This window comes from Mauremys mutica, chromosome 2, assembly GCF_020497125.1.
Source record: "Mauremys mutica isolate MM-2020 ecotype Southern chromosome 2, ASM2049712v1, whole genome shotgun sequence".
Taxonomy (NCBI): Eukaryota; Metazoa; Chordata; order Testudines; family Geoemydidae; genus Mauremys; species Mauremys mutica.
The window spans coordinates 294,454,875-294,478,196 of NC_059073.1; the positions used below are offsets into that span (position 1 = coordinate 294,454,875).

General features: G+C 51.5%; 1 protein-coding gene across 4 annotated transcripts; it reads left to right on the forward strand.

Annotated features, from left to right (window-relative positions):
• The first annotated feature begins 101 nt into the window (after positions 1-101).
• LOC123363156 (gastrula zinc finger protein XlCGF52.1-like) lies at positions 102-22,458 on the forward strand. Of its 4 annotated transcripts, XM_045004045.1 has the most exons (4): positions 102-234; positions 13,533-13,626; positions 19,990-20,080; positions 20,557-22,458. In XM_045004045.1, exon 4 carries the CDS (start codon positions 20,621-20,623, stop codon positions 21,719-21,721), a length of 1,101 nt encoding a protein of 366 aa, XP_044859980.1. In that variant the 5' UTR covers positions 102-234; positions 13,533-13,626; positions 19,990-20,080; positions 20,557-20,620; the 3' UTR covers positions 21,722-22,458. The 4 variants fall into 4 exon arrangements, with proteins under 4 accessions (XP_044859980.1, XP_044859978.1, XP_044859979.1 ...); XM_045004043.1 differs by lacking the exons at positions 102-234; positions 13,533-13,626 and adding an exon at positions 16,379-16,524; XM_045004044.1 differs by lacking the exons at positions 102-234; positions 13,533-13,626 and adding an exon at positions 16,382-16,520.
• The last annotated feature ends 864 nt before the right edge of the window (positions 22,459-23,322 follow it).

Below are 23,322 nucleotides of genomic sequence, written 5' to 3' on the forward strand. Positions count from 1 at the left end.
AAGCAGCCACAGCTGTGGCCAACCCAATCAGGGCCCAGCTGGCCCTGATAAGAGGCCTGTGAGCCAGCACCTGAAGGACTCTCTCTTCAGCCCTGGAGGGAGAGGGGTGAGCTGTCTGCAAGCAAGGTACCCGAAGCAGAGCAGAGCTGGGGGAAAGGGCAAGGGGAGCTGGGGAGCTCTAGCCTTGCAACTCCCCAGGCTTGAAAGAGACGAACAGCAGGAGGTGCCACAGCGGTGAGTCTTCGCCTCGCTACAGAGCGCTATCAGTCTTTAAAAGTGCTACAAAGGAAGCACCTACTGAAAAACAGTAATGGGAATATTCCTGGATATTTACACTGAGTTTATCGTGTAAATCAACTTCTAAATTTCCTAGAAAGTGATTGTACACGTATTTCATTAATTTTGTTTGTAGGTTTTCAGTACACGTTTCCTAAAAAAAGGATGTAAGCATGTTGAAGTAGTATAAATATTCTTAAGGTGGTAAAACAACTGTGCCCAAGTTGAGTAGGTTAGGTTTTTTGTTTGTTTTGCTTTTAAAACAGAAAACATAAGAGATCATTTTCAGATTTTAAATTAAAAAACATATGCATTCCATATAAATTCTATTCCTCTTTATAACTAAGTATTGAGAAATTCTCAGTCGTGTGATTATTTACATGAAAACAATATGTTTAAAAAGTCCTTTTTGTGTATTCTAATTAGTACTAACTTTTCAAAAATGCTGTCAGGAAATTAACCATACCCCCTGCTTACTCTTCTTAAATCTACACTTTAATCTCAATGGTATGAACAATGAGCACATTTAATGTTACCACTTTCCCTGAAAAATCATATAGCTAATTTTGAAGAACTGCACCTTTCTCCATTTCACACATTAAATGAGATTCTAATGCTGAGATACTCTAGCCCCATACTTTAATCTGGCTATTTCTCAGCTTTTTTCTTTCTTCAACTTCTTTATTGTATTTTTCTTGGAGTTCTTCAAACTTAAAATCTACAAATTGACAGTGAATATTTGCTAATAATCTGCCTCATTTCATACATAATCTTTCCCTTTCCATTTCTTATGCCTAATATTAGACAAGGGTGATAAAAGCAACAGCCCTCATTAATCTCTAGCGATATATTAAGACAACAACTCAACGGGAGTTCTTCTAAAACTGAACAGTTCAGAGACTGAAAACTGAGATCTGGAACTCAGTGCCACAATGAAATTGCAACCACTAGACTGAGGAACCAATACCAGGGGTACAAATGTATATTGTAATATCTCCTGAATGAAGATTTTTTTCCCATCGCTCTGCTGGCATTAACATTCATTTGTAGCATGATTTAAAAATCAGGCATTAAGATTCAAAGGAGCTCAAAAGAAAAATCAGTGGGAGTTGGACACCTAACTTCTTGCTAATGGGACTCACCACACATTTGAAAATCTCAGCCTAATGTCACATCTTGCTTCTCTCCACTTTAATTCCTACATAACTGTAGCAGCCACTTTCTCAAGGAACACCATAGCCAGAATGCTTTGCCCCTTCCAAAAGCATCTGAAATCTCAGCTTTCAAATGAGAACAAGGACTGGGGATCTCCAACTCCAGCTAGGTAGCCAAATGCAAGTTTTTGGCAGTACCTTCTTTTGGTGTCCATGAAATCTGTGGGTTTTTGTTTTGTATTGTAGAGTCTGAATTTCACAACCCTAAACTCAAGCAAATTGTGTGATGGTACCTTGTCACTGGTAAGCATTTCCGACTCTGAGCTCTTACTGCTAAATCCCTCAAGCCCCCGATTCACCAGCCGGCAAAACTGAATTTCAATGATTTTGAATGAAAACTTTACCTGAATATTTTGTTATAGAACATAATTAGTTAGGATGTCCGTGTGTTACATCCATATTAGTATCTGCATTTGTACCCTCCCCTGAATCAAGACAAAGCATAGTCTTGGACTCACGAAGTATGCTCACTTCAATTCCTACATAGTCACTCATGGGAATTAATTTTCAAATATTGGAAAATTATAGACATTAACAGATTATAAAACAAACACCTGGTCAGCTGTTTTCTTCATTCACCTTTTGTTTTCTTTTATGCTTTCAGGAGTGACCTGTACTTTCACAGGAATTTACATTTTATTCAGTTGCATACTAGGGGGGAGGGGGAGTGACCATTGTGATTTTGATTTGGTGTTAAAGGAGCAGAAAAATTCTTCTGTGGTGTCCTCCTGAGTGATAAGTCTCCTGTAATCAATGTTTGCTGACTTCTCTCAAGTTCAGATTTGTACCTGTTTAAAAGAGAATTAGAAGAGCAAGGAATTAGTTACAGAAACAGATAGGGCCCAATCCTACATTTTTAAGAACACCAAATGCACATTGAATGGCAATTTTGGTTACTCAAGGAATATAAAATTAGGCATAATAAAGATACATCACTAAAAGTATATCTAGATGACAATACGATACCTTCAAATATTCGAATCTGTACTTTCACTTCTAGTGATACTTGGTTGTTTAAATTCTTTCTTCTATGAAAGAGACAATTAGCTTATCTTTTATAAATACACTAAAGGTTTAATATTTCAGAAGACCAAATGCACATTGAATGGCAATTTTGGTTACTCAAGGAATATAAAATTAGGCATAATAAAGATACATCACTAAAAGTATATCTAGATGACAATACGATACCTTCAAATATTCGAATCTGTACTTTCACTTCTAGTGATACTTGGTTGTTTAAATTCTTTCTTCTATGAAAGAGACAATTAGCTTATCTTTTATAAATACACTAAAGGTTTAATATTTCAGAAGACTCATAACTAAAAGAATTATACACAAAAAGGATACAGATTAAAAGCAATTACAACGATTATCCCCTCTTAAAATCAGTCACAGCTCTGATAAGGCTCCCTCTGCTGGACAGTCACAAGACTGCTGCCTTTGGGTCCCAATATGCTTGATTTGTGCTCTTAAGCTTCCCTTGGCCTGAAAAGGCTGCAGCAACGGCCTTTTCCCTTAGATTCGCTGGTACACTTCCAGGGCACAGGCTTCTAGTTCCACTTCCTAGTTACAGGACCACACAACCTAGCTCTCTTAAGCCCCCAGGCCAGCACTGACCCCACAGACTGAAACAAACCCTTTTCCCAGAGCTTCAACATTGTGGGCACTCCAGGTACACAGTTCACCTCTTCAATGATAGGTAGTAGTTGAACACAGATACACAGACTTTACAAGGGTTCCCAAAAAACACTCTGTTAGCAAGCACAATAAGTATACAGATCTGAACAAAAAAATAATAAAACCCTCTACACAATTCCCTGCCTCAATTTCCTCACCACTCCTAGAGCATTCTTTGGTCTTAGGTCAGAGTCCTCTAGTTCAGGATTCTTCCTCTCTCTGCCCTCATGCACATGGTTTCTCCCCTGAATCATGGAGTATCTGTAGTCCTTTCTCTCCTTGCCCCCCTCCCCAGGATTCGTCAGAAACCCTCTTTTATTATCTCCCGCTTCTTTGTCAGATGACTCCCAATCAGCCTCACCAGCTAATGGAAGTACCTGACCACAGATTCTGTTGCTTAGTTACCATCACTCCTAGAATTTAAGTATCAGAGGGGGAGCCGTGTTATCTGGATCTATAAAAGCAGCAAAGAGTCTTGTGGCACCTTATAGACTAACAGACGTTTTGGTGCATGAGCTTTAGTGGGTGCATCCGAAGAAGTGGGTATTCACCCAGGAAAGCTCATGCTCCAAAATGTCTGTTAGTCTATAAGGTGCCACAAGACTCTTTGCTGCTTTTCCTAGAATTTAGATGGTGAAAAGCTAGTTTAGCCTGGATGGTAGCCTTTGCTTTGTCCCAGGGAGCTCCATTTAAATGATCATCAAAGTTTCACAGCCTATCATTGATAGCCCCAGGCCCTCACCACTTGGAATTTTAGTCCAAGATGGAGGTAAAAAAACAGAGGCTAAAAGACCCACATTCAAAATGGAGTTTGCAATCTGACACAGGGTCCCCAATATCAAACAATTTGTAAACTGTACATAGGCAGATTCTCCAAATGTTCATAATTAAATTGTTTTATTAATATTCCATTTTATGAAGCTACTGCTATATGTACAACAATCCCCCAAAGAGTCATATAACCTCCAAACTCTTTAACTTTATCATGCTCATTAATATAATATAGAGTGTTAGGTGAAGACTTTCAAGCCTGTCTCTCTAAAAAGTTGCACGAGAAAGTGGCAGTGGTAAAAATTCTGTTGTCATGGTGACACTGCCAAAACTATTTTGGTCAAGTGCATTTTACACTCTGCCACTTCTGCTGGCATGATGTCTGCATAGCGTTGAGTTGTATTGGCAAAAATGTGCTGCACTCTGGCTAGGCATTCTAGTGCTATATTCCCAAAGACTCAGCATTCAAAGAGTCAACTGAGGATAACTGGAAAATAAATGCAGAGGCTATTCATGGAACAACCAACATTTGGTGGAGTGGCAGTGTTGAGCCTGTCTAATGAGTGGTGGGACAATCAGTGGTTCTAGAACTTTTAGATGCAGAAGTTCATTCCTAGAGTTGCATGCTCAGCTTGGCCCACTCCCCCAGCACAGGAACAGCAAGGTGAGAGCTGCCCTTACAGTGGGGAAACAAGTGGTGATTGCCCTATGGAATCTTACAACGAAGGAATACTGCTAATGTAATGTGTGGTTTGGTACTTAACTGAATTTCTATTAAATTTTATTTCAAACAAGTTTCTACAGAATTATTTACAGAACATTGTACAACAATCACCTATATTAACAACATGTTGAGAAATAAAAATGGATCTGTCCATTTATTCAATACAGCGTTACTGACATAGTTATCAGTAAATGTTTAACAACAAGACGTGTACAAATGATTTAGTGTTCAAAGTATTATGCAAATTATTTTGACAAAAATAGTGAGGATTAGTGAGCATATAGTTTTCATACATAGTCATGAAAACTATTCATCTTCCAAAGGTTATTTCGATCTGAACTTTGCCCCTAGTAAAGATGGCCCCCGGCTCCCACTCTTTCTAGCTTGACTGAAGCCAGGCTGCACCCTGGCTGGCAAGAAGCGATGGAAGCCGGGGCGCTGGTGAACACAGTGTCGGACAGGGAGGCTGTGGGGTACAAGGGGGAGGGAGACGGTGCAAGGGGCAGGCGTGAAGGAAGGAGCCCAGCACCTGTGTCACAGGGTTGAGGAGGGGTGTGATGGGGTGTGTGAGCCCCAGAGCAGGCAGGGGTTAGTGGCCCGGCCTGGCTTGCAGAGGGGCTGCAGCACCTGCCAGAAACGCCAGGCCGGGCACCGCCGGGCAGGGGCAGGAGTCGGTGTCTGGCCTGGCCGAGGGGAGCTCTGGGTTAGGCCTGCGAGGAAGTGGGACCTGAGGCTGGAGAAGTGAAGCCTCCACGGAGGAGCAATGAGGGGCCTCCCCGAAGGGGTGGGAAGCTCAGCTGGGCCCCCCTGGTTCCTGTGCTTAACCAGCTCCCCACCCCGGGCCGTGCATGCGGCAGGCCCGGTCCCCGCTGAGTGCAGTGCACACGCTGTGGGAAAGCCTCCAGCCCCAGGAATGGACCGGGGGGGGGGGGGCTGCCCCCGCTCAGGGCCCTGACCTTTGACCCTTCAGAGTAGCCTTTCATTAAAGGTTTTTTCCTGTAACTTTCCCCAGAAGGGCTTTTCTCACTGGCTCTGGGGCCCATCGCCCCTCTCCAGGGACCCCTGCCCCCTGCATTAAGCAGTCACGGGGGTAGGTCTCTCTTGGGGGGGTGCTCTGACCCTCCCCACGGGGGCCTGCGTGGAGGGGAGATGCTGCTCCATGGGGGAGTCTCTTAGTGACACTTCTGGTGCCCCAGGGGTGGGGGGAGCAGAGGGGCAAAGGCTGTTTGCTGCTGTTTAATGTCTCCCACAGCGTGGGGAGCCCAAACCCCACAGACCTGAGCGAGTGCCGGGAACTGGGGGAGGGGCACTAACCCATCCACACTCGCTGCCTGAGCTGAGAGAGGGAAAGGGACCAACCCCAGCAACAGGGAAAGTGATGGAGGCTCTCCCAGTGTTGCCGGCCCAAAAGGCCTGAGGCAGCAAACAGTGATTCGTTGCCCGGAGTGCCTCGCTCCAATTAGACACACCAGGGTGGAGAAGCAAAAAAAAGTTTATTTGAGATCTCAAAGCGCGTGCTCGGAGACACAGTCAGGTCTCAAATCAAGCACACCCCAGAAAAGCAGCTCTCTGTCTTTATACATGATCTTAGCTAAGCATGTCTATTACCCCCAATGCCCAGCTTTCCCCCTTCGCCCCCCTCTTCTCCCTCCTTTTTAGTTCCCATACAGCAAATACATTATGAAGCAGCAATTACTCTAAACAGGTTAGATCATTCTTGGCAAAAAACATATTATCTCGTTAGTAACTTTTCTTGACCGGTCATTCTGTTTCACTCCCTTTAGCCAGGTGCAAGCAGGCTGTATAATTGCCTCCTGGTACTGATAACTAGTTGCCACACATTCCATTCTTTTCATCTAGCCTGTGGGGTTAATTAAAGTTTAAACATGGAAGCGGTTCAGACAAGCAGAGGCCTAATACAGGGAGCCTTCATTGGCACTGTCATTTTCCACCCCTCTGTCAACACTGGGTCATGCCTGGTGCCACCAACAATTCCCTCCTTTGAGAATACTCAACAAACCTTTGGCTGAGTGTTCTCATATACTGTGGACAAAACATAATTGAGTTCTATGGAGCTGGGGCTGTCAATGAGAGGGTACATAGGGACCTTCGGGGCACGGGGGGTACAAAGTTTACGGAGGAGCAGTTTAAAACAAGCAAGCAGGAGGAGGGTGACCAGGCACAGTATCACACCTGTGAGGAGGAGACGCACAAGGCCACTTCCCAGTCCTCCTAGGTTGGGCAACCAACTTTAAAGGGAATTAAAAATTGTGGGTTTCCTTTCCTGGGCCTTCCACTCCTCGAAAGCCTGTTTGGCTGACAGGATGTGTTTCCATAGCAAAGAGTAACATTGTGGCAAACCCTAGGCCTGGATCCATACTGGGCAAGTGATCCTAAGGCCTAACAATTACAATTTCCCAAATACCCACAAAATTACTACTACTAATAACAAGCAGATTAAAAACAAAAGGGACCAGGCCCACAGGTTAGGCTGGCCCTGTGAAAATAAACACAGCCAACGCTCAGAGTGTTCACGGGGAGTGCGCTGTAACTGTCCAAAGGGGTCACAGGGCATTCCCAGCAGGCCTTACTGTCGCCTGAATAACAGCTTAAGTCCCAGATCGTCGTTGGCGGTCTTCTCCGCAGGTTGGACGGTCCACCGTTCAGGAGCTGGCACTGCTTTCAGACAGGAGTAGTGGATCCAGTTCTTGTATCCCTCAACCTTTGCTGCTGTGTGGGTGATCAGCAGGACGGTGTGAGGTCCCTTCCACTTCTCTTGGAGAGGCTCGTCCTTCCAGGTACGAACGAGAACGGAGTCACCAGGCTGCAGGGAGTGGACAGGGGCATCCAGCGGGAGAGGCTGCAAATCTTTGGTATACCTGTGGAGAGAACAGAGAACAGCAGACAGAGAGCACATGTACTGAGATAAGAAACCGCAGCCTACCTCCCACTCCCCTAACAGAACCGGTGTACCATTCATAGGCCATGCCCTCCCAAACATAATCTCGAAGGGACTAAGCCCTAACCTGCCCTTTGGGAGAGCACGAACTCGGAGCAAAACAAGGGGTAAGGCATCAGGCCACCGAAGAGAAGCCTCTTGGCAGACCTTTGAGAGATGCCGCTTGAGTGTCTGATTAGTACGTTCCACTACTCCACTGGCCTGTGGTCGCCATGGAGTGTGGAGCTTCCAGGTGATTTGTAGAACATCCGAAATCCCCTGAATGACTTGCGATGTGAAGTGTGTTCCATTGTCAGATTCCATCCACTGGGGGAGTCCAAAGCGAGGAATGATCTCCTTGACAAACTTGAGAGCTACCGTTCTGGCAGTGTTGTTACGGCATGGGAAGGCTTCAGGCCATCCGCTGAATCGATCCACCATGACAAGGAGGTACCTGAACCCTTGGGTCCGGGGGAATTCAGTGAAGTCTACTTGCCACACCAATCCTGGCCCTGGGGTAGGTTCCAGAGTGGCTGGTGGCACTGACACTCCTGGTCGAGGGTTGTTCTTTTGACAGACTAAACACTCAGCCTGTACCTGGGAAGCCAGGGGTCTTAATCCAGAGGTTAGAAAATACTTATTCATAAGCTGGGTGAGAGCCTCCCTTCCAGCGTGAGTGGTCTGATGTAGTTTCTGTAGTACTGGCCGTATTAGGCTTTTAGGTAGGAGGATTTTTCCTTCTGTGGAGTGGAGCCATCCCTCCTTTTCCTGGAGCCCAAGGGAGTCGGCCAGATTCCTTTCTTCACGAGAGTACTGAGGGGCTGGGAGCTCACCCACTGATGGGATGAGGGCATGCACATGGGCCTCCTCAGCTTCCAATGGTTCCAGGGTGGCAGCCCGCTTGGCTTCCCTGTCGGCCCTGGCGTTGCCCTTGGCTACGTCCTGGTCTTCTCGTTGATGAGCTTTGCAGTGCACCACTGCTACCTCTGAGGGGAGCTGCACCGCTTCCAGAAGCCGGAGAATCTGTGTCCCATGCTTGACCGGGGACCCCTGAGCTGTAAGCATTCCCCTTTGTTTCCACAGACCAGCGTGAGCATGCAATACCCCAAAAGCATATTTTGAGTCAGTAAAAATATTAACCCGTTTGTCTTTTGCCAGTTCAAGTGCACGGGTTAATGCTACAAGTTCAGCAAGCTGGGCAGATGTTCCAGCAGGTAAACTCTCTGCTTCCACTGTATCGTAGAGGGTCACAACAGCATAGCCAGCCCTCCTTTGCCCATCTATGACAGCACTGCTCCCATCAGTATACCACTCACAGTCTACATTTGAGAGCGGTTGATCTTTTAAATCTGGACGGCTGGAGTACTGGGCATCTATGATTTCTAAACAGTCATGTTCCTGCTCCTCTGTTTCTGGTAACATAGTGGCTGGGTTGAGGGAGGGGCAGGTCTGCAGGGTAACTTCAGGATTTTCTAGGAGTTTAGCCTGGTACCGAGCTACCCGAGCCTGTGTGAGCCAAAGACCACCCTTAGTGTCCAGCAGGGCTTGAACCATATGAGGGGTATACACCTGCACAGTCCCCCCCAAAGTCAGTTTCTCTGCTTCACCAAGCACTAGGGCAGTTGCCGCGACAGCTCGCAGACAAGCTGGCCACCCCTTGGCAACTTGATCCAGTTGTTTAGAGAAATATGCCACAGGACGTTTCCAAGTGCCTAATAATTGAGTAAGCACCCCTAGAGCCACTCCCTTCCTTTCATGCACATACAGTTGAAACGGCTTAAAGAGGTCTGGAAGACCGAGTGCTGGAGCTTCCATTAGCTTTCTCTTTAACACTTTAAATGCCTTGTCAGCTTCTGAGGACCAGTGAAAGGGGTCGTGATCCATTCCCTTAACACATTCATACAAGGGCTTAGCCCACAGTCCGAACTCTGGGACCCATATTCTGCAAAAGCCTGCCATGCCCAGAAAAGCCCTGAGCTGTTTACGATTGCTTGGGATAGGAATTTGACAGATGGCTTCCTTCCTCTCGTTTGAAAGCTGTCTCTCCCCCTGTCTTATGTGAAATCCTAAGTACTGTACTTCTGAGAGGGCAATTTGAGCCTTGCTCTGAGCTACCCGGTATCCTCTGAGTCCAACAAAGTTCAGGAGGCTCACAGTGGCGTGGAGGCAAGGGGTTAATCCCACCGCCCCTATTAACAGGTCGTCCACATACTGCAAGAGGAGAATCCCGTCCGGAATATTCCACTCCTCCAGGTCTTTGGCCAGAGCCTGGCCGAACAGCGTGGGGGAGTTCTTAAATCCTTGGGCTAACACAGTCCAGCAAAACTGCCTTTTAACCCTTCGGTCGTCTTCCCACTCGAAGGAGAAAATCTCCTGAGATTGTGTGTCGACCGGAATTGTGAAGAAAGCATCTTTCAGGTCTAGGACTGAAAAGTGGGTGTACTGCCCTCCTATAGATGCCAACAGTGTATATGGGTTTGGAACAAGGGGGTGCAGAGTCTTAACCCGTTCATTAACTGCCCTCAGGTCCTGGACCAGCCGATAGGTGCCATTGGGCTTTCGAACAGGCAGGATGGGGGTGTTCCAGGCTGACTGACATTCTCGCAGTACCCCGTACTTCAGAAACTGATTTATAGTTTCCTGCAGCCCTTCTCTGGCCTCCCTCTTTATCGGATACTGCTTGATCCGCACCGGACTTTTTCCTGGCAGGAGCTGAACTTTAATGGGGGTGTGATGTACTGCCTTTCCTGGGACCCCCGATGCCTATACTAGAGGAAAAACCTGGTCCTCCCACTGGCTCCACTCTGGGGCTTGCATGGCTGAGGGCTCAACTGCAAGAGTCATTATCCAGGCATTCTCTGGGGGCAAGGTGAGGGTGATTTCATCTTGGGTGAAGTGCAGGGTGGCACCTAAGCGACAAAGCAGATCCCGTCCCAGTAGAGGCGTTGGGCAGTCGGGGAGGTAAACCAGCTTGTGGGAGAGAGTTCTGTCTCCCAAAGCACATTCTGCTGGGGCATACACTGGACATTTGATTCCTTTTCCTGTAGCGCCGACCACAGTGAGGGAATCTGCCACAGGCAGCTGGAGGGGTTGATTTACAGCGGTTCGAGCTGCTCCAGAGTCTACTAAAAAGTCTATTTCAGAATTTCCCACCCGCATTTTTACTCGGGGTTCCGGGGGCAGGATAGTCCGTCTCCCCTGACACCCCTAGTCTTGATTCTCTGCTGCCATTATAGGGGTATCTTCCCTCTCGGGGCACTCATTTTTCCAGTGTCCCTCCTTCCGGCATATGGCACACTGATTGCGACCCAAACGCCTTTCCTGTGAGCCAGGGCGCCCACGTCCACGACCTCTCATCCCCCAGCCCCTTCCACCACCTTCCTGAAACTTCCTCTTGTCACTGGCCTGTACTGCTGCAACCATCATCTTCACTTGCCTTTTTTCCTTCTCTCCCTCTCTAAGGCTGTAAACCTTGTTTGCAGTTTCCAAAATCTGTGCCACAGACATGCCCATCAAATCCTCCTTTTTCTGCAATTTCCTTTTAATGTCAGGGGCAGCACGGCTGGTAAAGATACCTTTTATAATTGCCTCAGTTGCTGCATTATCAGGGTCTGCGTTAGTGTTTTGCCGAATGGTATCCCGGATGCGCTGCAGAAAAGCGACCGGACTTTCCTTAGGCTCCTGTATGAGCTCATAAGGCTTGGCCCAATTGTTATGGCGAACAGCTGAGCGTCGGAGTCCTAGCAAGAGCAGCTCCTTGTACACAGTGAGGCGGGTCTGACCATTAGGCTCATTAGGATTCCACCTAGGATCTGCTAGGGGGACCATATTGGCAGGAGTGGCAACATTAGCTGGATCCCGATCATGCCTTAGTTGTGCTTCTTCTCTTGCCTTAGCTATAACCTGATTCCTCTCCACTTCAGACAACAGGGTCCTCATAAGGATATTACAGTCATCCCAGTCAGGCTTGTGACTGGCAAAACATCCCTCAAAAACCGAAATAAACTTGCTGGGATTCGTGGAGAATTCCCCTGCCTGTGCCTTAAAGGCTGCTAAGTCCACTGGGTTAAAAGGCACATGTGAGTAAACTAGCATAGTAGTGGCCCGGCGCCCCTCTGCTCCCGGGCGAGCCACCACAGTCTCAGTAATCAACGGATAAAATCCCACTGAAGGAGCAATCTCTGAAACCTGAGGCACCTGGTCTTTATACGGTGGGGGTGTAGGAGCCGAAGGGGACACCGATTCTACCATTACAACCGGGGAGGGGTTCGGGGAACTAACAACAGTGACTGCCGAGCCTGTCGGAGTCAGATTACACTCTTGCAACAGATCTGACCTATCTCTCAACAACATAAACAACTGTGCATACATAAATTCATTCCACTTATTCATTCGCTGACAAAACAAAGCTAATTGAAGGATCGTGTTGTAATTAAGTGATCCCTCCGGTGGCCACCTTTCCTGGCCCTCTAGCTGGTACTGAGGCCAGTTTACTGTACAGAATCTTTTCAGTTTACTTTTAGTCAATGGATCTTTTTCAAACACTTTCCAATTCATCAGAATGCATTCTAAGGGTGTACACCGTACCCTGCCTGTACTCTGTCCCTGCCCCATACCTATGGGAAGACACTGGGCGTCCCCAGGTCTTAACAGGCAAACAAAAGGTTAACAGCACTGGACTGTTCCTACCTTGTCCACGAGACCGGTTCCCCACCGTCGCCCGTAGCTGCTTCTCCACTATCTGAGCGCGTTGCACCGTAGTGCCCTCCGGGGTCGACCACACCGCGTCTCCGCCGAGGCCCCCGATGAAGTCACCGGTGCGCGCTAGGCATCGGTCGTCGCCGCAATCCGTCGACCTCCAGGAGGGGTCCGGGCAAGGCTAAATTTAGCCTCAAGCCCACCCAGGGACGCCAAAACTGTTGCCGGCCCAAAAGGCCTGAGGCAGCAAACAGTGATTCGTTGCCCGGAGTGCCTCGCTCCAATTAGACACACCAGGGTGGAGAAGCAAAAAAAAGTTTATTTGAGATCTCAAAGCGCGTGCTCGGAGACACAGTCAGGTCTCAAATCAAGCACACCCCAGAAAAGCAGCTCTCTGTCTTTATACATGATCTTAGCTAAGCATGTCTATTACCCCCAATGCCCAGCTTTCCCCCTTCGCCCCCCTCTTCTCCCTCCTTTTTAGTTCCCATACAGCAAATACATTATGAAGCAGCAATTACTCTAAACAGGTTAGATCATTCTTGGCAAAAAACATATTATCTCGTTAGTAACTTTTCTTGACCGGTCATTCTGTTTCACTCCCTTTAGCCAGGTGCAAGCAGGCTGTATAATTGCCTCCTGGTACTGATAACTAGTTGCCACACATTCCATTCTTTTCATCTAGCCTGTGGGGTTAATTAAAGTTTAAACATGGAAGCGGTTCAGACAAGCAGAGGCCTAATACAGGGAGCCTTCATTGGCACTGTCATTTTCCACCCCTCTGTCAACACTGGGTCATGCCTGGTGCCACCAACACCAGTGTCTCCTCTTTGACACGGTTTGCTGCGCTCAGTGACACGGGCGGGGGCGATTCCCCAGTGGTTCTGTCCTGACCGGGTCCCCCCTCCTCTCTGGAAGGGGTGAGCAGCAACCCGCTGGGGTCAATCCCCGGCCCTGGCTTGTCTTTGTAGAGCCGCTCTGAGCCTCGCCTCCCCTCCGCGCGCAGCCTCGGCGGGAGGGAGCTGGGCTCCTGACTCTGTGGTTACAGATAGACACAGACCCAGGACAGTGGCTGAAGCGGCCCCAGCTCAGGTGGCTCTTTGCAGGGAGTGGATAACCCCCGGGCTAGCCCTGCTGGGACATGTGATCGCTGCGACACACACATGAGGCTGAGGCTGGGGGGCAGGAGGTGGGAGCAGCAGGGGCTGAGCGTGAACGCTTGTGATTGCAGGGCCGTGTGACTTTCCCGGAAGGAGTGGGAGATGCTGGCAGAGGAGCTGTACTAGGATGTGATGCTGGAGAACTACGGGACACTGCTCTGCTGGGTAAATAGCGATTTTCCTTCTGTCACTGAGCTCTGGCTGAGCTGTGAGGAGCCGAGACTCTGTGACCCTGAACCTCCATTTGATTCCTATCGGCTCCTTCGGGGTTTCTCCTGAGCCACATTTTTCCTGAGACTCTGATGATCCTACTGAGTAACCCCCAGCCCCTGTTCCCCAGGAGTCTGAGCAGAGAGGAGTGGGGCAGTGGGAGGCAGGGGCTGTTGACGCACCCATCACAGCAGCTTCCTCTGGGCCACTGAGCTGCGGGATGGGGGGCTGGAAACCTAAAATGAGCAGCTCAGGCCGGGTGTGTCTGGTCAATTGGGAGTTCGTTCCCGAGGGCCGGGCTCTGTTTCCTCCTGTGGCTTGTGGGTGAAGCCGGCCTGAAGCTGCCCACCCCCTCTGGCCGGTCAGACCCTCCCAGTGCTCTGTAACAAGAACTCTGTGAGTGGGAACACACCCAATGGTCCCTGTCCGTTCCCCACCAACAGCCTATGGAGGTTCCAGACCCGGAACAAGGGGCAGAGCCGGGGGCCAGCCCCCAGCAGGACTCCATGGTGTGGGAGAGTCCGGAGCGCACGTGCCAAGATGTGTAACCCCCATCCCAGCTCCCTCGGCGCTGCACAGGCCTCAGAGTGAAGAGCCGGGGCAGAGACTCCATCCCAGCCTGCAGCCCTGGATTCCTGCCGCAGGGTCTGTCGTGGCTTGGCTGGTGTCTGTGTGGCTTCCCCCACTCCCAGGCCGTTCCCAGCGCTCTGGGCTATTCACTTGGCTTGTCCCTCAGCGTGAGAGTTCTCAAGCACACACGCTGCCTGTGCTGGAAAAACCAGAGCCCCGGTGCAGGCTCTGAGAACGTACTTTCAGTGTCTAGACATAACTCCTAGCACAGCCTCGGTCCATACATTTCGCCAGGATAGTAATAACCAGTGTGACACTGGCCTTCATCTGAGAGCTCAGGTGACATTCTGTGGTGAACCAGAATGTACAGCCCAGAGTCAGGAGATTCTGGTAACCCCCTTTGCCTGCTGGGATGAAGAGGGGATCCCCCTTGGGTCACACGCACCCCCTGCCTCAGTGTCCCCATGTGTCTCTCCTTGCACAGTGATGTGTGAGGTGGGGTGAGCTCAGGCTGCTCATGCCGTTCAGAGGGGACTTGGAGCACAAATGCAATGACTGGGGTTTGTGCCCCTTGGGTTACCCCATGGGGCTATTTGCCAGGCCCATGGCCACTTTCTCTGCCCCAAACACACGCTGTCCCCAGCAGGGCTCCCCTGCCTCCCTCCGTATCGGTGCTTCCCCTTCCCCAAGGAATCGCATCGGGATCCTTCCTGCAGAGGGTGGCTGCAGAAGCAGGTCTGAGGAGCAGGAGCAGGTGGAAGGTCCTGGGACCCTGCCGCTGTGCAGGGTGGTGCCAGAGAGATCAGAGGACAGCACCATGCAGAATCCTGAGCCTGGTAAAACCTGCATGTCAGTGCAGGTCCCAATGGCGCCTGGTCCTGATGAAACCTGGCACCAGAGAGGGCCTGTATCCGTGTGCTGTGTGCGAGCAACGCTTCCCGGGGAAGAGAGAGCTGAAAAATCATGAGACGAGCGTTCCTGTGGGGAGCGTGGATGCGCTGAGTGTGGGAGGAGATTCAGGACAGAATGGGCTCTTCCTGTACACCAGAGAATCCACATTGCGGGTAGAGGTGGTGTGAGACCTTCTGCCTGCAGGGACGGTGGGGAAAGATTCAGGTACCTACCAAATCAGACCCCACCAGAGAGTTCACACTGGGGAGAGGCCCTTTCCCTGCATGGACTGCGGCCGGGAAGCACTTCTGTGCAATGCAGAGTCTAACAAGACACCAGAGCGTTCACACTGGTGTGGGGCCAGTGCTCGGTTTGGGCATAAATCTTGTCTTGTGACACCCCCAAGCCCTAAGGGTCTGTCTGCACCGCAGCTCGGGGGGAGCTTCCCAGAACAGAGACACTCACAGGCAAGCTCTGCTTGCGGGCTGCAGCAGCCCTACATGCCTGGAGCCTGGAGATCAGGCTCTGCTGGGCTTGCTGGCTCGATGCAGACTCCCCAGCTGCCTCAGTCTCCAGCTTCTCCCTTTCCCAGGGTCTGTGTTCCCGGCACAAAGACAGGGTGAACTGGGGTTCTGTTCCCACTCTGAATGCAGGAAAAGCCTCTGGGGGAAGTTTATTCAAAGCTGCTGCAGAAGCATCAGTGAGCAGAGAAGTGGGTCCTGCCCTGCAGTGAGCGTGGGGCCTGGCTGGGGGAGCTGGGTCCATTCTGCATGTGGGGTGTGTAACAGTCACATAACTGGGGAGGCTTGGGGGTCTGCCCCCCCCCCCAGGATGTTCCCTGGGCCTTTCCCCTCGCTAACATGGGCCATTGTGAGACAGCATAGAAATAGGGGCTTTTCCCTACGAGACCTGCTCTGTGCAGGCTTCCTTCGCCCTGCAGAGGGGTGCCCCAGCCCCCTGCCAGGCACTGGCCCCTTCGTTACTGACCCCGGGGCAGCACGCAGAGGCCTGGTGCAGGAGCAGGGCCAGCGTAATAACAGCAGGGACGCACCCGTCCTGCCCGAGGCGCATGCCCCCTCCTGGAGGAGCAGCTGGCAGAAGTGGGTGTCAGGAACATGGGCAGAGGGAGGAGGGCGACGCGCCCGTGGGCCTGGGCGCCCATAGGGCTGTTCCCAGCAGGCAGCAGCAGCAGTGGTTTGGCAGCTCAGCCCACAGCGTCCGTGCTGGCCCTGCGCTTTCGTCTCTCCATTAGGGGTCAGTGCTCAGGGCCCAGGGCTGGCTCTGCCGCGCTGTCCCCTCCCACCGCCCGGCTCTGAGGGGCAGAGAGAGGGGGCACCGCAGGGCCTGCAGCAGCTGCCTGTGGGATCAGCCCCGGCTTGGCTCCATCAGTGAGTGAGTGGGGCTGTGGGGAGAAGGGCTCAGCGGGCCTGTGTGCCGGGCGGTGCCAGTGTATATGGCTGGTCCTGGGTGTGCAGGGCACTGTGTGTGTGTAAGGCTGGTCCCATGTGTGCAGGGCACTGTGTGTGTGTAAGGCTGGTCCCATGTGTGCAGGGTGTGTGTGTGTGTGTAAGTCTGGTCCTGGGTGTGCAGGGCACTGTGTGTGTGTAAGGCTGGTCCCATGTGTGCAGGGTGTGTGTGTGTGTAAGTCTGGTCCTGGGTGTGCAGGGCACTGTGTGTGTGTAAGGCTGGTCCCATGTGTGCAGGGCACTGTGTGTGTGTAAGGCTGATCCTGGGTGTGCAGGGCACTGTGTGTGTGTAAGGCTGGTCCCATGTGTGCAGGGTGTGTGTGTGTGTGTGTGTAAGGCTGGTCCTGGGTGTGCAGGGCACTGTGTGTGTGTAAGGCTGGTCCCATGTGTGCAGGGTGTGTGTGTGTGTGTGTGTAAGGCTGGTCCTGGGTGTGCAGGGCACTGTGTGTGTGTAAGGCTGGTCCCATGTGTGCAGGGTGTGTGTGTGTGTAAGGCTAATCCCAAGTGTGCAGGGTTGTGTGTTTGTAAGATTGAGCCCATGCCTCCTGGCTGGTGGTGGCCGTCTTCAGGGAGGGCAGCCTGACTTCACCGCTACTTCAGGGCTTGGCAGACAGCCGCCATCTTCCCAGGCACGGCAGAGGCTGCTGTGAAATGGCCGCCATGGGGCCGAGGTGCGGGAGCAGGAATTTTGAGGAGATTTCTACCCTGTTGCTGCAGCTGCCCGCTCCGAGCTACTGGGCTGGGTGCGTCCCAGGAGCGGCCTTGTGTTTTCCCAGCAGGACAGCGAGCACGGGTTGAGCTCGGCCCCGAGTTCAGGTCCCCATCTGTGCTCCATCGCGGGCGTATTCACTCGGGTCAGAGATCAGTGGAAACGGGGATTTCCTGAGGGGCTCCTGGAAACCGCCCTGGCCAGGCCAGTCTCTTTGGGCAGGGTGGGGGCTGTCAGGGCTCACTGGGGCTGCATCTTCAGCCAGGACAGGGGCTATTGCGTGCTCCAGTGGGGAGGGGGTTACAACGGGCAGAACAGTCATTGTCTCAGACCCTGGGGCCCTGATGTGCATTAAACCCTATATGGCCTGGCTGGCACGGACTGGGACGAATAATGGCTCTGATTCCCACCCCTGCCCTGTGTCACTGGGTGGGGGACGCAGCAGTTCTGCTAGTGGAATTGGCGCCTGAGTGAGGATTCGCCCTCTTCTCCCCAGCTGGAGGCCGACGGGACGGAGACCTCAGGGCCCAGCAGCAGCCAGTGGAAATCCGGCCGCTCTGAGTCACTTTAAGGAAGTGGTTTTCAAACTGCGGGTCGGGAGCCAGTACCGGGTTGTAGAATAGAAGGCACTGGGTCGCGGCGGCTCTGGTCAGCACTGCCGACCCTAGGAGCCAGGGCGCAGCGTGGTCCGCGGTGACAGGACAGGCAGGAAGCCTGCCTAAACACCCCCGCTGCGCCGCTGACGGGGAGCCGCCCGAGGTAAGTCCGCACCCCAACCCTGCGCCCCAATCCATTGCCCCAGCCCTGAGCCTCCCCAAAACCAGAGCCCCTTCCTGCACCCCAACCCCCCACCCTTGTCCCTACCTCAGAGCCTGCACCCCCATCCCAGGCCCTGATCCCCTCCTGTACCCCAACCCCCTGCCTCATCCCTGGGGCCCCCCAATCCCAGAGCCCCTTCCTATACCCCAAACCCCTCATCCCCAACCCCACTCCAGAGCCTGCACCCCCAACACAGAGCCCTGATCCCCTCCCGCATCCCAACCCCCTGCCCCAGCCCAGAGCCCCCATCACACTCTGAACCCCTCATTCCTGGCCCCAACCCACAGCCCTCACCCCTGCACCTCAACTCTCTGCCTCAGCCCTGAGACCCTCCCACACACCAAACCCCTCATGCCCAGCTCCGTTGGGTCACGGGCTTCAACAGTTTTCTTCAACTGGGTCGCCAGAAAAAAGGTTTGAAAACCACTGCTTTAAGGGAGGTTCTCTAGGGATGGTTTGAAAGTTTTCAGTTCACTGAGCTGTTGATTTAAGCAATTGCCTAACACAGGGGTCGGCAACCTTTCAGAAGTGCTGTGCCGAGTCTTCATTTATTCACAGTAATTTAAGGTTTCACAAGCCAGTAATACATGTTAACGTTTTTAGAAGGTCTCTTTCTGTAAGTCTATAATATATAACTAAACTATTGCTGTATGTAAAGTAAATAAGGTTTTTAAAACGTTTAAGAAGCTTCATTTAAAATTACATTAAAATGCAGAGCCCCCCCAGACTGGTGGCCAGGACCTGGGCAGTGTGAGTGCCATTGAAAATCAGCTCGTGTGCCGCCTTCGGCACGTGTGCCATAGGTTGCCTACCCCTGCACTAGGGCTTGGCCTCTTTAGATCACTGTAGACAGGACCCTGTTTGCTCTGGGTCACACAGGAACTCACTTCTGCTGGAACAATTTTTATAGTGGGGGTGCTGAGACCCATTGAACCAAACTATAAACCCAGAATATGCTGGAAACCACTTCCAGGCAGGGGGTGCGGCAGCACCCCAGCACCCCTAGTTCCACACCTATGACTGCCAGGGAAAAGTTTAACAGGCATTTTTGTCAAAAATCTGCTTAAAATACATTGAAAATCGCTGCGACCCGGGGCCCCCTGGACACTCAGACTCTCAGCTTCCAAGTTCCTTCTCCGCACTCCCAGTCCCCATCAGATGGAGAGACTGTAACAGGGCACAGCGCTGCGCCTCTGCTGGGCACCTTCAGGGAGCCTTGTACTTTCCTGTCTTCCGTCAGTGACTAATCATTCCTCCCGGGCTGGGCCCTCCCAATTCACCAGCAATTTCCTGTTACTTGGGATGTCCCGTCATTAACTGAGCTCACAGATTCACCCCCCTGCTCTAAATGTGTTCCCTGATGAGTCCTATACCTCCTGGGGTGCCTTTGACTGGCTCATTGCCAGTGTATTCTGGGTGTCTGTGCTGTCATTTGGATACGCCGGATACACAGACTTTCTCAGCTCCTCCACTGTGGGAGCTTGGGCTGTGATTTCTCTTTCCCCTTCCTTGCTCTTGGCTTGGCCCTGCGTAGTTCTGATTGGTGGTTGGTCCCAAATCCCAAGACGCAGGCTTTCCCCCAGCCTGGCTACGTCAGTCTCTTTTCTTGGGCTGAATTCTGGAGCTTCATCGTACTGGTGAAATTATGGGTAAGATACCCGCTTAGCCCCCTCACTCTGTTCATCCCTCCAGACGTCCATGGAACTGCATGAGATCTCCCTCAAATGCAGCAGCTTTCCACACCTTGTGAGCAGGAAGGTTCCCCTCTGAGCCTGCAGTCCCCCCTGGGGTTTGGAGCTATGGTGCGAAGGGCCAGGAGGGCCAGATGAAGTATTTGTCTTATAAGAGCCTTTTTCTTTCCAGGTTCCGGTTCCAACTTGGTAACTCCCAGGGTGCTCTGCAAACCTCTGATTTCCCCTTAGTGTTTCCTTGGGTTTTCTGCTGCGAGATCCAGGTGAGTCAAACTGTGCAGCAGGGTCTGTCATGCTGCTGTCCTGGGAAATTTAAATCTGTTCTCTTCAAACTAGTGCCCAGCTCCCCAGCCCTGGGTGAGCACCGATTGTGGTTACTCCAGATTTTATTACTAGAATTTCCAAAGTATCCTTCCCCCTGGTGTCGAGGGATAGGAAGAACCTGGCCTTCACTGGGCTGGTGCAGCTGGGTCTCCAGCTGTCTCACCGCACCACCGCCTTCTGCCTGCTTTGCCCAACCCAGATTCTGAGCCTTCCATTCTATTGCAAAGTGCCCTGACACCCTTGCAATTGAAGGTGTCCCCTAGTTTCTGTTGTCCCTGTCTCCCACCCAGCTAGTCACTTCCAGGCGGTTGTGTTGGTGTTTTTTTAACTCTTTTTATTAGAAGAATTTTCTCCCTCTTGCATTGGCTTTGGGAGTTTGGCTCACGCTGTCTTATTGGGTTCCTATCCTGCTTAGGAGAGACGGTGAAAAAGGAGGGGGGTGAGAGAAAACCGCCCCTGGGAAATACAGTACAGGGGACATGAATGGAGCTGAGGAGCAGCACCCGGAGGAAGGGCCTGAAACCCCGGATCCGCAAACAGTGCCACCAGGAGATGGTGAAGAGATAATTTTCCAGAGCTCAAGCCAAGGAAGAACCTACAAGAGGCGGCGCAAGTTGCAAACACCCAAGAGAATCCCGGCAGAGAAGGAGCCGGACAGTCCAAGGGAGAGCGAAAAGTGCTCCAGGAAGCATGCGGAATCCTCTTCAGAAGTGAGAGCCAAGGCCCGTGGGAAGGTGCCCAGCTGCTCGGCCTGTGAGCAGAGCTTGAAGGGGAAGATCTTCTTCCAAAGCCTGGGCAGGTTTTATGGTCAGAAGAAGTCGCATGAATGTTGGGAATGTGGGAAAAGCTTCCAGCGGAAGAAGGATCTGGCCAGACATCAGGGAGTCCATACCGGAGACAGATTCTACAGCTGCCCGGACTGCAGGAGAAGCTTCAGCCAAATGGCAGGGCTTACGAGACACCAGAAGACGCACTTGGGGGATCGGCCCTTTCCCTGCATGGACTGCGGGAAAAGCTTCTGCCTGAGACAGGAGCTTATGAGCCACCAGAGAACCCACACGGGAGAGAGACCCTTCCTGTGCTCCCAGTGCGAGAAGGGATTTAGCCAGCTGGCGCATCTCGCCGCCCACCAGAGAACCCATGAGGCGGAGAGGCCCTACCCCTGCGGCACCTGTGAGAAACGCTTCAAGCAGAGCCAAGACCTCCGAAAGCACCAGCGCACCCACACGGGAGAGCGACCCTACCCCTGCACTGAGTGCGGGAAATGCTTCAGCCACGTGTCGAACCTCAACGCTCACCAGAAGGTGCACACGGGTGCCAGGCCCCACACCTGCAAGGAGTGCGGGAAAGGCTTCCGCAAGAGGCAGGATCTTCTGCGACACGAGAGGATCCACACGGGAGAAAGCCCCTTTGCCTGCAGCCACTGTGAGAAGAGCTTCCGGCAGAAGAAGGATTTGAACAGACATCGGAGTGTCCACACGGGAGAGAGGCCCCACCTCTGTCTCGAATGTGGGAAAAGTTTCCGGCTCAAGCACACTCTGGTGCGACACCAGGCAACCCACCCACGGCTCAGCCCCTAGAAACGGGACAGCCTCCTGCACCGCAGGGAGTCCTGGGAAGGCAGAGCCTGCATGGCCCGATCCTTTCTGCAGCCGACAGAAGAGCACTGACTGCATGAGGGCCTTTTGACAGTTTCTTTGTGTGTTCGAAGTTTATAGCTTGTAGTTCAGTACAGGGTGGTTACGGGGAATATCAGTCCAGGATGTACTGGAGCGTTTGACTTTTCTACTCTGAAAAGACATGGAACAATAGTGGGAGTTGGGTGGGGAGATGGGAGATGTAGGTAGATGCCCATTCTGTGGGTCAATCCAAAAGTGTTCTGGGGATGTGGGGGAAGGGTCAGTGTCAGCCAGGACTCTCAGCGACAGACCCTCTTGGGCATGGCCTGGGTGCTTCAGGGGTCTGAGCTGAGAACGGCTCTGTCAGCCTCTGGTATTTCAATGGCTGTTCCTTCCCAGTTCATTTTACAGACTAGCTCTAACATTCCCTCTGTTTACTGTTGCATGGTGGCTGGGTTTTCCACCAAGGTTACCTGGTATAGAGGCATGTTTTGACCCCAGTCCAAATGGATAATATGAATAAAATCATCTCCCAATACAGGAGAGGGGGGTCTTAATCCTGTCCACACTACCAGGGCAGTGAGAACAGGTGCATGTTTCTCTCTCTTATATGAGGGGTGCCTGTTTTCACCCAGGATTGTACATCAGGTTTGAGCCACTCCCTGCTGGCGCTTTGTTCATTGTTGGCAGTTGCCTGAATATCAATTAAAAGAAAGTTGAAAAAAAAAATTGGAACCAGTTACCAGTTCATTTGCCTTTTGCCTTACTTCCCAGGCTGTTGGGTTATAATCCCAGGAATGTCGGGCTGGAAGGGACCTCGGGAAGTCATCAAGTCCAGTCCCCAGCGGCGCGGTGGCAGGACCATCCCTGACAGGTGTTTGTCCAACCTGTTTTTAAAAACCGACAGTGATGGGGATTCCACAGCCCCCCTTGAATGCCCACAGCAGAGCGTAACTATCTTTATAGTTAGAAAGATTTTCCTAATATTGAACCTAAATCTCCCTTGCTGCAGATTAAACCCGACTTCTTGTCCTACCTTCAGTGGGCACAGAGAACAACGGAACCCCGCCCTCTTTACAACGGCCCTTAACACATCTGAAGACTGTTATCAGGTCTCCCCATCAGTCTTATTATCTCAAGGCTAAACATGTCCAGTGTTTTAACCTTTCCTCATAGGGCAGGTTTCTAAACCTTTTATCGTTTTTGTTGCTCTCCTCTTGACTCTCCTATTTGTTCACATCTTTCCCAAAGTGTGGGACCCAGAATTGCACAGTTCTCCAGCTGAGGCGTCTGCTGTGCCAAGCAGAATGGGACAAGGACCTCCTGTGTCTTACCTGTGACACTCCTGATAATACACCTGTGACGATGCGGTTCTGGCGGGACCCAACTGAGGTGCCAATTCAGGACCAATTGCTCAAACAGGGCAGTCACAGCCCTAGGCTGAGGTTTTTCCGCCTCTAAGGCAAACCAAACCAGCCAGACAAAAAGGACTGTGGTTTCACCCCACTGGCTAACCACAAGTCACACAAGCAATTTCCTTAGACACTCCAGTCTCCCAGTAT